The sequence below is a fragment of the Manihot esculenta genome, chromosome 9 (assembly GCF_001659605.2).
Source record: "Manihot esculenta cultivar AM560-2 chromosome 9, M.esculenta_v8, whole genome shotgun sequence".
NCBI lineage: Eukaryota > Viridiplantae > Streptophyta > Magnoliopsida > Malpighiales > Euphorbiaceae > Manihot > Manihot esculenta.
This window is the reverse complement of record NC_035169.2, coordinates 5,088,826-5,105,241: the sequence shown is the minus strand read 5'-3', so window position 1 is coordinate 5,105,241 and position 16,416 is coordinate 5,088,826. Positions and strand designations below refer to the sequence as shown.

Genomic DNA, 16,416 nt, shown 5'->3' with positions numbered 1-16,416 from the left:
TATACGTTCATTAATTTTTATTTTATATAAAAATAAAGTTAAAAAAATATAAAAAATCATTAATATATTTTTACCATATATATCATTAAATATTTAATTGTGTCATTTATCAATCCCTTATCAATTTATTTTAAAATTCAATTATATATATAAATAGAAATAAATTTATTAATAATAGAAATATAATTAAAAAGTAATTAGAAAAATATTTTTGTTACTATATCATTTTTTACCTTTTATAATTAGAAAAATATTTTTGTTAAAAAGTAAAACTACTTATTATATTAATAAAATTTTATCAAACAAAAAAAATATCATACTAAATAGAGAGACGATTATACCTAATAAATTTTCTAGTCAAAATATAAGCAGTTAGAGTAGAATTACGACAAAGTCATCTAACATAAATATCAGTTCTAGAGTCTAATAAAAATTCACAATCATTTAAAATTAAACTACTGCATAAAATAATTTGGCAAAAATATTCCTATCTCTGTATAAAGATATTATTAATTTTTAATTTTAGATTTTTTAAATTATAAATTAATATATTGCACTCACATGCTTTACTCACTTAATCTCTAATTTTCAATAATATATTATATTAAAAATATTATAAAAAAATAAAAAATCATATACCAATAATAATGTTAAAAAATTTAAAAATTATATATAAATTATAATAACAAAATAATAAATTACATTTATCATAGACATATTAATTAGTAACATTATTAAATATGAAAATATAATTTAAAAATAAAAATAAAAAACATTAATTATGCTGTTAAATACAAATATATAAATTTAGATGTGCCATTTAGTATAAATAAAAATATAATTTAAAAATAAAAATAAAAATAAAATATATTAAATAGATGTGCGATACATAAATTTAAACATTGCCGCTTTGTCAAGTTTTTTATAATTTATTTTAATTCCAGTTTTATATATATATAAAAGTAAAATAAGTAATATTGTTAAAAAAATTACTAATTTATTTAGAGTATAATAAATGAGACTTAAATATATTATCGGAACAAAATTATTAATAAAATTTATATATAGTTATAATATAAATTTTGGACATATGAGGCAAAAATTTATTTTTTAATGAAAGTTATGGGTACATAATGCAAATTATGGGGGACAGGGGAGGCAACTGCCTCCCATTTAATTTATAATAAAAAGATTTTTATATTTTCATGTCATTAGCAAAAAAAATTTCTCTCTCAAACATCCTTAAATATTATTAATAAATTATAATTTACTTTTTAATAATATTTTTAATTTTAATTCTTAAAATTTTATTTAATTATTAAAATAATCTTTTAATTTAAAATTTAAAATTTAAAATAAAAATTCATCTCAATATTTTTATAACTTGGTCCTTAAAAATTATAATTATTAATAAGTTTATAAATTAATATATTTGTTTGTTAAATTTTAATATCTTATATATAAAAAATAATAAATAGTAATTAAATAAAAAATTTATCACTTTCCTTTTTATCTAATTATGCTGAAAGATAAAATTATCGCAAAAGAAAAAGTTCGATAAAAAAAATTCTTTGGACTTAAATATCAATTAAAATTTTTTATTATATTTTTATTTTATTATTTTATTATTAAATATAAGATAATAAAATTTAATAAACATAAAAATTAATTTATAAAAAATACAAATACTGATTTATAAATAATTATAATATTTAAGATAAATTTATAAAAATATAAATTAATTTTCTCAATTTCATACTGATAAAATTTAAATAGTCCTTTGTCCCAATTTCATAATTTACTCGTATACTGATTTAAGTATCGAAAATATCAAAAATGTTGTTGAGGTCATCCATCCGACATTGTCTTTTATCTTGTAGGTTTATATCCAAAGAATTATAATATGAATAATATAAATTATATTAACTTTGCTGAAGCAGTATATTTCCCCGTACATTAATTTATTTAGATGGACATTATGAAATTTTACCGATTGACAAAAGTGAAACTTAATAAAATATTCTTATAAAATATTAATATAAAATATAAAATTAAATCAATTTTATATTTTTATCAAATTAAAATATTAATATTCTACACTCGCAGGTTTAATTTGGTGGTAAGTAAATCTGTGAGATTTCAAATTCTGCTCTCCAATTCTCAATTTCTGATTTAAAAAAAATATTAATATTTTGATATGATTCGTCAAATTCACAAAAGATAATCCAACTAAATCCAATAAAAAAATAATTGAACATAGAGTAAATAGGAGCTTATCCACAACCCTAAAAGCTTTCCATTAATAACTACGTAAAGAAATAAATAAAAAGGAGACTTTGATAAAAATAAAAGTAAAGGAGATATCAAAAGAGTGAAGAAATTAATAAGGAGTGAAAATCAAATAATTAAATTGAGAAAAATTAATATAAATAAATTTTAGTTAAAGATTTGATGTACTTTAATTTTGAAAATTTATCACTGAAATAAAAATAAATCTTTATTAATTTCAATAAATTGATTCCAATTATGAAAAGTGCAATTTTTATTTACGTGCACTAATTAATTTTAACCAATAAATAACTAAAAAATGTCTATCGAATTTAATTTATTAATTGCATTAAAAATTAAAGAGATCTAATAAATTCAACCACGTGATTTGCGTAAGTTAAATTATGCAATTAGTAAGTTATGTTAATTGATACGGTAGAAATCAAAAAAATTAAAAATAAAAAATAGCTCTATGGCTAATTCCAAACCAAATGATAACTTATAGAAACCCTTTGTTGAACAATAGCAATGAATAGTATCGAATGAGTAGTATGGGTGAGCAATACGGATGAACAGTATATGAAACCCCAAAGAATAACACAAACAGAAGATTAAGAATAACAAGTGTGAATAGGGGCAGAATGGTAATCAAAGCAAAATCACCTTCATAAGTTATTCGAATTGAAAACCAATCATAATACTGAAAAGAGGATCAATATGTAACGTCAGACGTGCCTTCACTCTCGGTGAGTGGGATGACGTCAAAAACTTTATCCAATGCATGAGGCGCACTCACCAGTTAGACGTGAAAAACTTTAAAGTCTAATTTACCAATTAATTCTTAAACAGTCATCTCAATAATCTTTTACAATTAAAATAAAATACAGAATTTAAGGAGATAACAATATATTAATTAAAAAATATAAATTAAAACAATAAATCATTCGAGGAATATAAGTAGAAGCTATGCACGCTGAAATATTTTTTTTTATTACCTGAAAAAAAAAAAAAAACTTAAAAGGGATAATAATGCAAAACTTTCTACATTTTCCTTCAAAAGATATTTTATATATATTTTTCCTTCCATAAAAGAAATGGTGCTTGACCTCGAGTGGTTTCTAAGCCAGCTTACTATTGGTTTTGTTCCTGAGTCTCTATTTTTTTATTATTTATTAGAAAAAATCTTGATCAGAAAATTACAATGTTTTCAGTGAATGAAAAAAAAAGTTGCAGTATATCAATGTGATGACCGTCGGACTTCCTCTGCCCTGGGCGAGATCGGGTCCAAGAGGAGAATAATGGCTCAAAGCCCATCAAGCCCTCCTTAGGTTGACCAACTCAGCATCTCAGGTCTCAACCCAGACACGTCGGGCCGGATGGATTACCCGCTAGCCCAGACCTAGCCGGAATAAGCCCAGTCCGGTGATGTGATGTGAGGGAGAGGAGCCAGTCCAGTCACTTCGCAGCTCTGCCCGCACGCACGCCGGGAGAATTAAATGGTCGTCACGTCCATACGTATGGGTCTGAGTGACATAGACAGATAGCACAATAGCAAATGAGTAGATAAAAAGGGAGGGGAGTTTCTTTTTCCCCCTCTCAGGAGGGGCTCCATATTTTTTTTTATTTTATTATTCTTTTCAACTCTCGTCTATCGATACTATATTAATTCATGAATATGACTTAAATGTCGGAGGGTCTCCACAGGGGCATCCCCAGTAGATTCCTGACCATCTTTCCTTATTTTGCAGATCTTTTCATCAAATCGAATATTGAGAGACCCATATGAAGCAACAAGAAAATCAGATTCATTATAGAGTAAGAGGAAAACCATATTTATTACAATGCATATGTACAAGTATAAATATTTATGCAGATTGAATTTTTAAATATTTTAGGAGGAAATCTTACCAGTAAATGTTCTAATTTAAAAAATGTCCAAATGCAAGCTCAACTGCTCAACTCAGAGATGTACTTGGACCAGCCTCTTCTGACCAGAGATATAAGAGAAATATCAAATTACCATAAGTGCACATAGAACTATATGAGCAGATAATAATTAATTAGGATAATAATTTTTCCTGGAAAAGAAAAAACATAATTTAAATTGCTATATGATAAAATTATAACATTACCCTTAAAATTTATAATACAATAAAATATTATAAATAAAAAAAAAGAAAGTGAATTAATGAAACTTTCGTAACAAAAATATAATAAAAAAAAGTGGCAGACTTTATAAATTAAATCATTTATGAAAGTGAATTTAAAAACACTTTTTGAACTTAAGGAAAGAGTATTTATCCACTTGGATTAAAAATAAAGTATAACACAAACAGTTAGAAGAAATTTTGTATCATTAGTTCTATATATTAACTCTCACCTGCTTTTTGTAAAGGATCATTGTTTAGCTCCGGACAATCTATGATTCGAACCTCTGGATGTGACGCCATGTTCTGTAGGCAATTTGGCAATTCTCTGAGGTTGTCGCAGCGTTTAACTTCCAACACTTTTAAACTATTGGTAGATCCTCGAATAAGCCATTCTGAAAAGTCCACAATTTTTGGCAACCATCTTAACTCTAATCTTTGGAGGCTGAATTGCGTTTCTTCTCCTTCCTCCATTCTCAATTCCAGGTTATCACAACCAGCAATAGAAAGAGTATCTAATGTTGTTAGGCATTTTATACTTTGTGGCAAAGAGATCAAACTTTCACAATCCCAAACGACCAGTCTTCGAAGTTTTTTGAGACCTTGCATATCTTCAAACAAATATTCCAGATTGTAACATCCAGTGATGAAAAGAAATCGAAGAGACTTTAAGCAACCAATTCCACCCGTTGGAAAATACTTCTGACGCGTAGTTATCCAAAGAAATCTGAGGTTAATCATGCACCTTATATCTTTGGGCAACTCTTGAAGATTCCTACATCGATAGAGAAGTAGAATCTGCAAGCTTTGTAACTTACATATTCAATTAGGGAGTCTTTTGATGTTAGAGTTCATCCATAAACTAAGATATTTCAAATGCTTCAAATTGCCTATACTTGCTGGCAGCTCCTCAAAGCTTGAATAACTCAAATCCAAGGCTCTCAAGTACTGAAATCTGGAGCAACATGTCTTAATGAACATTTCACTGCTTATTCCCTCTTCTCTTTCATTTACAAAGCAATAAATGGTCTGCATGCATTCCAAGTTTTGTAAGGATTTAGGAACATCTTTCGGAAGTGATTCAGGATTGGGAAAAGATACATGTCGAACACTCTTGGCAATCTGTTGAGTGCTGTCGAGAAACATTGAGCATTCATTTTGTGTAATGGATAATGCTAGATCATGTATTAGATCATGCATTTTACACTTAACAATACCATAATATTCAGAAAAATCTTGGAAGAAACACCTAGAACACAACTCTTTAAAGTAGCGAAAGCCAACATCTTCTAACTCTTGATTCTCATTGGAAGATTGAACAAGTCCATTTGCCATCCACAAATAAACCAATTCAATATCGTTCAATACATAATCCTTGGGAAAAATTGAACAATATGCAAAGCATCTTTTTAAGTAAGATGGCAAATGTTCATAGCTCAATCTTAAAGCAGGCAAAATATCATTTTCCTTCTGCTTTAATTCCCATATCTCACTATCTCTTATAAATTCCCACTCACGTTCATCAGTTACAGAGTAGAGCAACGACCCTAAAGTTATGACTGCTAGCGGAACTCCTTTGCATTTTCTCACTATTTCTTCCCCAATTGCTGTCAAATTTGGATTTTGTTTTACTTAATATTCTTTAAATGCACATTTGAAGAACAATGACAAACAATCTCTATGTGGAAGAAGACTCAAATTTTGGGGAGAGACTGTGCCCATAATTTCAGCAACACGATTGCTACGAGTGGTGACTACAATTTTACTTCCATTAGCACCTCCCATTAACAAAGTTTTCAGTTCATGCCATTTTCTAGGGTCCTCACTCCACACATCATCTAGGATGAGTAAATATTTCCATCCATTCAAAGCCTCTCGCAAGGATCTCTGCAGCTGGTCTATACCCATATCCAAATATTTCTTATCTGGAGATGCAGAGTTAAGAATTTTAATAATCACCTTATCTAATTCAAAGACATCTGAAACACAGACCCATAGTTTCAACTCAAAAAGAGTAGCTACCCTTTGATCATTATACACCAATTTAGCAAGTGTGGTCTTCCCAAGACCTCCAATTCCAACAATTGGAATAATGGAGACATTTTCACCATCAACATGTTGCAACATTTCAATAATGTTATCTCTAGATTGATCCCTCCCAATGACATCAGAAGCATCTACAAAGGAGTGGGTCATCTCCCTCTCCCTATGAATGACAGGCCTATCAAAAATTCGCTCAGTAAGACCAAATTTGGACTTAAGAGCTGCGATTTCATCTACCCTCTCTCTAATCTGCTTGAGTTTATGTCCCATTCTAAATCGGAACGCAAGTGGATTAGAGCTAGAAAAGAATCGCCGTACCTTTCGAGTGGTGTTCCCAGACTTGACCACTTTCCTTCGCAAAGCTTCACACTCAAACTCATCCACCACGTCTTCTGCATCATATAGGACTTGTTTGAGTTTCTCCAGCCAAATCTCTATCCGTGGATTCAGTGACAGCTGCTGCTCTGCATCCAAAAGCACAGCTTTGATGACCTTCAAGTTCTCCTTGATCTTTTCAAGATCACTTTCAAGTCCCCATGCCAAGAAGAATTCTTCAAGAGCAAGAGAGCCCAACTTCCCAACAACACTTTCGGCAATGCTGAGGAGAAAAGAGTCGGCCATTGATTTTTCGCGTTTGGATTAGGAAGAGAAGAAATGATGAAATGATAATTTCCAATGGCTTCTTTTAATGGAGATCTATGTGAGAACCTGACTTTAGGAAAAAGAAAATTCCAAGTCCTGCTATGTCTGTCTTTAACAAAGAATCTTTTCTTCTCCGCTATAATTTGGTGAGCTTGTTCAATAATTTAAATGCCAAAAGAATAATACAAACTTATCAAGACTTAGGTCTTGTTTGTTTTGGAGGAAGTTAGCTCAACTTCCTAAGAAATAGATTAATTTGAACCATAGGAGATCTTAATTTATAAGGCATCCAAGACATAAATGATTGAATTTTTCAATAAAAAAACAAAAATAAATCCATTCTCTTGCGACTTGAATCTATGCTTTACTGAATTTAAAGTACTCAAGCAAAGAAGCATTTGAGTTTGCATTTGTACATCTTTATAATCAAAATATTTACTGGTGAATTTAAGCTTGGGATTTTGTTGTGTACTACAATCCCTTTCTTTTCGAATGAGACTTTAGAAAATTATGTTTTGTTTTTTATTCTAATTTCCATGTTGTGGTCTTTACTTCCTCAGAAATTATTGACAACAACTGTCGTCATGTCAATATATAACCCAATGATATACTGACATCTAACAACTATTTATTTCTCTTTTAAAATTTTAATTATTTTTTAAATTATTAAATTAAAAGCAAAGTTCACGTTTACCCTAATTTTATTTTATTTTTTTTAATATAGAGGAGAGCATTAATTTGGAAAAAAAAAAAATTAGTCCCAAATTTTAATTTTATGAACGCCAGAGAAAAGTTCTTGGGCCAAGCGAGTTAGTTAGTCTGCAGCTTTATTAGTTTTTCTGAAAATATATTAATTAGATTATATAATAATAAAATTAAAATAATTATAATTATTTAAAAAATATTATTAAATTAAACTATATAATATCTAATATTATGTAGTTTTATTTTAATTTACATAATTTTATTATAAAATAAAATAAATAAAACTAAATATATTTTTAATATATTAGAGAAATAATAAAAAAAACATTTAGTTGGAATTTATTTTTTGCAGAAATATTACAACAAAATTTTAAATATTACAATTAAATTTTTGAAAATTTTATCAAATATTTTTTTCCTTTTAAGAGTTTGAAAATTATAATAAAAAATTATATTATATTTATTATTTAGTGTTTTTATATATTTTAAATAAAAATTTTGTATAATATTATAAATATTTGATATTATTTTAAATTAAAATATGAGATTCGTTAATTTTAAAATAAATAATGTTAGTATTATATTATAAGTATTTAATTATATCGTTCAAATTTAAATTTTATTATAAAAATTAAAGATTATAGCGAAAAAAAAACCGACACTGTAACTAAATTGAAATTGAAAATCCATACAACCGTATTGAAATCATACTGAAATTTAATTTTGATTTTGATTTTAAAAAATTCAAAGAATCGACTTTTGGTTTTGTTTTTGGGAGTTTCGGTTCCTCAAGAAATCGTTCCAAAACCGCACACCTAATTAAGCTCGATCCAAGTCTAGTTTCGGATGTCAACAGCATTTAAATCGGTCTAAATCTTACATAAAATTCAAAATTAATTGTTTCACATCGTTCCACTGAAATATGATTGTTTAGACTCCATCAGAAATTTTAATCAATTTTTTTTATTAAGATAAAATACAGAAACAAAATGCTTAAAATTAAAATTTTTTATTAAATTCTCACAAATTGAAAAGTGTATCAAATAGTTGAAAAATGCCATTTATAACAACAAAAAGCTTAAAAAGAAAATGATATGGAGCAGTTAGCTTTGGACTTTACAGCAAACTTGGACCGGACCTAACTTTTGTATTTTAATTATTATTTTTGAATATTTTGGGTATTTTCATAATTTTGCACATTAGGATTTTGTTTCTATTATAAATAGTCTCCCTTGACTATTAGAAAGACACTTTTCAATATTTGAAAATTTTCAATAAGACTTTTAGTCTTTTAACTTATCTTTTCTCTTATTTCGTCTTAATCAAACGATATTAGTTAAAACTCCTGACAAAGTCTAAATAGTCCTATATCAGATTGGTATCAGAGCAAATTTCGACCATGGCAGATAACCAAGAGGCGCGACTTGCTGCGATTGAGGCATCTTTAGCAGAATTGAGGGAGATGATCGGACAATTGACCCTACAGCAGGGAATCCACCAACCCGCCGTCGCCGCACATCCCCATGTGGCCGCCAATCCTGTGGCCGCCATCCCTGTAGCCGCCAATCCTGTGGTCGTCAATCTTATGCCTGCAAATCCCCAACAGAACTATCAGGAAGGTTACAGGATCAAGGTAGACCTTCAAAACTTTTCTAGTTCGTTAGATGTTGAATATGTTCTTGATTGGCTGGCAGAGGTTGAACGCTTCTTTGAAATTATGAACGTGGAAGAGGAGCGCAAGGTTCCAATTGTAGCCTATAAGTTGAAAGGGGGTGCAGCAGCCTGGTGGAATTCGATTCAAAACGAACGCTATCGGAAGAGGCTGGAGCCCATACAAAACTGGGTGCTGATGAAGCAGATGTTTGAACAACGGTTCTTACCTAGCGATCACGCTCAGGTCTTATATAACCGGTATCATGACTGTGTATAAGGGAACCGAAGGGTGGATGAGTATACCGAGGAGTTTTTAAGGCTGCAGGCGAGATGTGAAAACTGTGAGAACGAGGCCCAACAGGTTGCTCATTATCAGAGGGGGCTGAATCACGAAATTCATTGTATGATGGGAGTAGCAGCGATTTTCACCTTGGCAGATGCTATTGAGATGACAAAAAGGGTAGAAGAGTGTGTTGATTGGCAGCCACGACAGTAGCAGTACAACCAGAATTTCAATTACAGAAATTCTGGTTCAATAGGGATGCAGCAATATAGAGGCAACTACAGCGGGCAGCCTTCTAAGGTTGTAAACTCTGACAACCCTCCGAATACCATGGAAGAAAGGAGAGACAATAAGGGCAAGGCAGTCACTACTACAACAGACAAAGGAGGCAGGACCAATCCTTATCAGAAGCCAACAGGAGACATATGTTATCGGTGCAGGCAATCTGGTCATCGATCGAATAATTGTCCAGAACGTAGAGGAGTTAATACTGACCGCCGGCAGGTTAATATTATAACGACCCGAAAATCGGACTGCTACCAGTGCTAGGATCCAGATCAACTTAAGGTCACTGGGACCCGTAGCAAGCCTGTTATACTCTCTGTGTACCTGTAAAATCTCATACATGATCAAACATAACCTGTAAACCTCTGCCATCTCATACCATGGTTCAACCTGTGCATGCACTAACTCTGTACACAGACTCCTCTTGCCAGAGCACTCATCAAAGCTCTAACTAAGTCCACACAGTATATGTTAAACTTGGTCATGCATACTCATCAACTAGACATAAACATAACCGACCATGTAAACAAAAAGGGATTTACATTACATATGGGTCAAGCACAATACTATACAAAACCATTACATCTCTTTACATCATTACTTTTCTTTACATCATTACATGTCCACACTAGGCTATTACACATCTCTTACTCTTTCTCTTCCTGTACCCTGCTAGACTCCCCTGCACACTGAACCTGCAAAACTAGGTTAGGGGAGAGGGGTGAGCTATAAAGCCCAGTGAGTAGAAACACTGAAAACAGTTCATTAATTACATGCTCTCATGTAATGCATCACATCACAAACATTCCATATCACGGATGGACATGACCACCAAAACTCCCTCCAGTGTCAGTATGCCTGGCCCGGCCAGGTCTTACAACATCTGTATGCCTGGCCCGGCCAGGTCTTACAACATCTGTATGCCTGGCCTAGCCAGGTCTTACAACATCTCTAGGGCTATTGGGATCGCCTTGGTCCATCCACATCATCAACATTATCATATTATGCAATGCGCCATCTTCGTGAATCTAATGCAATCAACCTACTATAATCATCATGATGCATGAACATGCTTTAGGCATTTGATTTCTTAAAATAAAAGATTAAGTTTAGTTCTACTCACCTCTGGCTAACTCTGAACTGACTCTGTAAACTCTGAAGCAGCTAACACTGCTGATCTCTTCGGTTCCTCTGGTCCGTACCTACACAGGTGAACTCAAATGAGGGACCAAACTAGCTCAAGAACATCTCTATTAACCTCCCCAAAAGCCCCCCTAAACATCCTAAAACAATCACATAAAGCATGCAAAAGAAGGCTGGACAGGGCACCTTCGGCGGCAGGTTCGGCGGCCGATGTAATACCCGGCTAGACTCCGGTATCGAAATTCCTACCGTCCGGTGGAATCTCGGATGTCGGAAACCTCTAGAAGGGTAGAATCATGTTTTATGGAATATTTTTGATGTATTTTATGGTTTTAAGTAAGAAAGAAATTGAGTTTTTGAATGAAAAAGACCAAGGAGGCATCTGCCAGATTCGGCCGCCGAAAGTCAAGTTTGGCTGCCGAACATGGAAAGGTTTTGGGAGCGCTTTCGACCTTCGAAAGCCTTGTTTGAATGGCTCAAGATTCGGCCGCCGAACCTCATGTTCGGCCGCCGAACTTGCATGAGTTTTGGAGGCACGTTAGGCCGCCGAAAGGTGGTAGGGCCAGCCCCTATAAGAGACCCCATGACCGAAACAGGCGAGGTTTTCTCCCCTATTTCGGCCAACGGTGAGTTCATGCTCTCTTATGGTCGATTTTTGATGTTTTCTCAAATCTTTCAAGTTTTAACAAGTTCTATCTTGGTTTTGAAGTGTTTTGAGCAAAGGAACAAGTTTTGAAGCTTGGAGGCCCAAGGAACGGGATTTCCTCCACCTTCGAGTTAGATTGCCTCCCCTCTCGATCTCCAAGAGGTAAGAGTAGATCCTAACCCATTTCATGTTTTTAAACAAGTTTTATGAAGTTTAGGGGGTAGAAAATGCATGATTAGGCTATGGATGGAAATGTTGAGTTTTTGAGCAATGTATGTTGGATATGCATGTTTGATGTGCTGTAGTTGGGGTTTAGGGTAGTTTGAAGCCCCTAGGAGCTTGTATGCTTAAGAATGCATGTTGTAGAATAGGTAAATGCATGATTGAAAGGTTTGGGAGGCTTTGTGCATGTTGGAACCAAGTTTCTTCCCTTTTGGGAGAAACCAGGTTCGGCAGCCGAAGGGATTTTCGGCCGCCGAACCTGCCTGAGGAGGCCAACTTTTGGCTGCCGAACCCTGCCCCCGAAAGTGGACTTTCGGCTCTGGAGGGAACTTTCGGCCACCGAAGGTGCCGCCGAACATGCATGAGTTTTGTCTCTAGAGCTCACTTTCGGCCGCCAAAGGTGCCGCCGAAAGTGGCTGAGTTTCGGCTCTGGAGGGACTTTCGGCCGCCGAACCTGCCGCCGAAAGTGCCTTGTTCAGCCTTCCTTTGCATGTTTTCTATGGTTGTTTTAAGGTGTTTTAGGGGGTTTTGGGGAGTATTTTTAGAGTCATGTTCATGTTGGTTTGGTACCTCATTTGAGTCCACCTGTGTAGGTTCGGACCCGAGGAACCGTAGACCTCAGCAGTGAGTCAGCTGCTCCAGAGTCTTTAGAGCTTCAGCCAGAGGTGTGTGGAATAACTACTTATGTTTTAAAGTAAATAAATAAATCTTAAAGCACGTTCATGCATCACAAATGCCATGTGATATTATAGGTTGTTTGCATTAGAATTCACAAATATGTTGCATTGCATAATTTGATGATGATGTGGATGGATGTTGGATGATCCATAGTCCTCGATAAGTTACGATGTGATGTGATACGGTATGATATGTATGGAAGTCCGGTTGACCCATTCTACGTCTCGGAATATTGGAATGTTATGTTATGTTATGTAAGAGAAAGTCCGGTTGACCCATTCTACGTCCCGACACCTTGGAATGTAGAGGACTACTGGTGACAATACCATCCTTGATGTGAATTGTTTGTGATATGTTGCATTTCATGAAAGCATGAATTGAATATACTATTTTATTATTCTGCTCACTGGGCTCTAGTAGCTCACCCCTCTCCCTTAACCCCCAGGCTTGCAGGTACAGGATAGACCGGGTGGTCGTCAAGAGTAGAAGTCTTGTTTTTGTAATAGCTTGTAGTTGTGGACATGATTTGTAATGAATCTAATGTAATGTAAAGGCAGTTATGAAAGTTTAGAATTGTGCTTGATCATAGTATGTTGTTAATCCCCTTGAGTACATGGTCCATAATGTGTAATGATGATTAATGATGTCTCTGAAATCCAAGCCTCCTTTTTTATGTTATGTTACCCCATTGGAGTATTTGATGAGGACTCCATTGTGAGGTTTATGTTATGTTATGTGCATGCACAGGTTAGGCTTGGTAGAGGAATCAATGAATGAGAAAAGTTTAAAATTTTTATGGTTGTTGTTGATCATGTATGGGATTAAACAGGTTTATAGAAGGTATGTCAGGCTTGCTACGGGTTTCGGCGGCCTTAAGCCGACCCGAATCCTAGCGCCGGTAGCGGTCCGGTTTTCGGATCGTTACAGAGTGGTATCAGAGCCCTAGGTTTATATGGTCGGACCTAGAGTGTCGGGCTCATAGAGGTTATAGAAAGGTCAAGCACAATAGGAAAATCATGTCCACTAGAATAGGATGTAGAGTCCTGTCTTGAATGATTATGTGAAATGCCATGATATTATGCATGTGCATTGATGATATGCTATGTGTGCAATGTATGTGATGCGGGTTCATGTGTTTCCACATGAACCATTCGATGCTAATGTTTTATGTGTTGTGTGCTATTTTTTAGTAAACAGGATGAGGGGAACTCGTCGATCGGCAAGATTGACTGGAGTACCACCAGAGGATGAGGGCATGAGCGCCGGTCCTCCAGCATTGCCGAGGGCAATGTCTAGCAGGTCCCATGGAGAAAGAGCAGTAAGAGACCCTAGAAGGTCTATGGACATGAGCAGAAGTAGGTCAGTAAGGGGTACAGTTCAAGGAAGAATATCAGTTGATGTGGGAGAAGACATGGATGTGGATCAGAGGAGAGATGGCAGTTTGGGAATGAGCATGTCCGAAGAGGGCATGGGTGAGTCTTAGGGAGGCACTCAGGCCTCGGGGTTTGTCCAACCACCCCAGTACCCACCTTTTTCACCATATCCCGGGTATTCGATGGGAGGTACATCGGATTACCCCAGTTATACCCCTTATCCTCCTCATATGCCATACCCACCTTTCTACCCACCATACCCTCAGTACCCTATGTACCCTCCTCCATCCTTCTATCCAGGCACAACAAACCCTACCCCAGGGGATGCTGCACCTCCTCCACCGTCAGCAGAACCAAATGTCCCAGAAACCCAAGTACCTAAACCTAGCTCATCTGGAGGGAGCAAGGTCAAGATGACCGATTACATGAAGTTGGGTGCTCCCCAGTTTGAAACAGGTGATGACCCGTTCGAGTACCTCGGGAGGGTCAAGATGATCACAGATGAGATAGGAGCTGATGATAGTAGAGCCATTCAGATGGCTGGGTTCACACTAAAATGCAAGAAGGCCCGTGACTGGTTCAAGAACTATGTGAACTCGAAGTTGGACAGCCTTTCATGGGAGGAGTTTGCGAATGAGTTCGCAGGATGGGCTTTCCCTGACAGTTCAAGGGAGTTAAAGATGATTGAGTTTGAACAGCTGAGACAGTCAGAGGAGATGAGTGTGGAAGAGTACACAGACAAGTTCTTAGATCTGTTGCCGTTTGCTGGGCAGAATCTGGACACAGATCAGAAAAAGTCAAGGAGGTATATCATGAGGCTTCATTCCAGGTATTCCTCCTTGATTCAGTCAGCCGAGAGGGAGAGTTTCCATGCCATAGTGGATATGGCCCGGAGAATGGAGGCTAGTGCAATAATCGAGGGAAAAGTTAAGCAGTCAGTGGCGCAGCCTTCTGGTTCCAAGACCCCAGGTGGGGGAAGGGTACACCCTTCATCTTTGAGTTCAGGCAGTAAGAGGTGGAGTAATACCACCAGGAAGTCAAAGAAGAACAAGTTCTGGAGCAAGATCAAGTCAGGTCTGGAATTAGGAAGTGGCTCAAGCTCTGGTGCAGATAACGCAGTTTGTGCGAGGTGTGGTAAGCCACAAAAGGGGGTATGCCGGTTTGGGACGACAGCCTGCTACATATGTGGGCAAGAGGGACACATGTCACGAGAGTGTCCTAGAGCAATTCCTATGGCACAGCCCCAGCAGACAGCTTCAGGTAGTGTGGCACAACCAGTAGCTCCAGTCGCGACGCAGGCCAGTGGTAGAGGCAGAGGGAGAGGGGCAGCCTCTTCTTCAGCGGGTTTCAGAGGTGAAGGTCCATCAGCTCCGGCAAGGATCTTCACGATGACACAGCAGGAGGCAAACACGTCTAACACCGTGGTGGCAGGTAATCTCATCATTGGTTGTTCAGATGTTTATGCCTTAATGGACCCGGGTGCATCCCATTCTTTTGTTTCTCCGAGAGCAGTCGAGAGGTTGGGTTTGATGGTCTCTGGGTTAGAGTGTCCCCTATGGGTCAATGGACCCAAGTGTGACCCGTCAGTGGCAGAGTTGGTCTGCCAGTACAGTCCAGTTCTTGTTGAGGGAAGATGTCTTTCAGCCGACCTTGTGGTTCTAGATTTGACAGATTTTGACGTCATTCTAGGGATAGATTGGCTATATACCCATGGTGCTACATTGGACTGCAGGGACAAGGTAGTCAAGTTTAGATGTCAGGATGGGTCAGAGGTTGTCTTTAGAGGAGACAAAAGGGGTACACCTAGAGGTCTGATATCAGCTCTTCAGGCTCGTAGGTTGCTTAATGATAAGCGGTTGTCGAAGCCGTCAAAAATAAACCTATTAAACAATCAACAATTAACTTGTAGATAGTGGCAATAGGGTCGAACCACAGGGATTTGACACTACGGATTTTCCTAACAATGACTAAGGCAAATAAATAACCGATAAAAAGAGGGGGGTTTGATTTGATGAATTAAAACTAAATAGCAAGAGAAAGCAATAATTTAAATAAATGAGAATCTCAATGGGAGAATGATTCTAGTTGAAGTATGGATCTATTTCAGATTGTTTAGAATTGATCATTGATTCTTTAACACTCCTATTTATTTCAATAAATTAGTTTAGGATGTGGAAGACGCTTCTCACAATCCAAATTCCTCCTTAGTTCTAGTTTGATTAGGAAACGTTCGCTAATCAAACACTAGTCAACAAGTTGCCAAGGAACGTCCTTGGGGCATTGTAGCATCGAACAACTGTTAACTGCATTAAGACTTAGAGAAACCTA

At 35.4% G+C, this 16,416-nt stretch overlaps 2 protein-coding genes across 2 annotated transcripts; both read right to left on the bottom strand.

Moving 5' to 3' along the window:
- Window positions 1-3,252: 3,252 nt before the first annotated feature.
- LOC110607583 (disease resistance protein TAO1-like) lies at window positions 3,253-5,156 on the bottom strand. The gene is made up of 2 exons (XM_021746729.2): window positions 4,649-5,156; window positions 3,253-4,255 (listed from the first exon to the last, which is right to left on the bottom strand). Exons 1-2 carry the CDS (start codon window positions 5,154-5,156, stop codon window positions 4,224-4,226), a joined length of 540 nt encoding a protein of 179 aa, XP_021602421.1. The 3' UTR covers window positions 3,253-4,223.
- Window positions 5,157-5,237: 81 nt separating this feature from the next.
- LOC110607584 (putative disease resistance protein RGA3) lies at window positions 5,238-7,079 on the bottom strand. Its single transcript, XM_021746730.1, has 2 exons — window positions 6,089-7,079; window positions 5,238-6,022 (listed from the first exon to the last, which is right to left on the bottom strand). Exons 1-2 carry the CDS (start codon window positions 7,077-7,079, stop codon window positions 5,238-5,240), a joined length of 1,776 nt encoding a protein of 591 aa, XP_021602422.1.
- Between the last annotated feature and the right edge of the window lie 9,337 nt (window positions 7,080-16,416).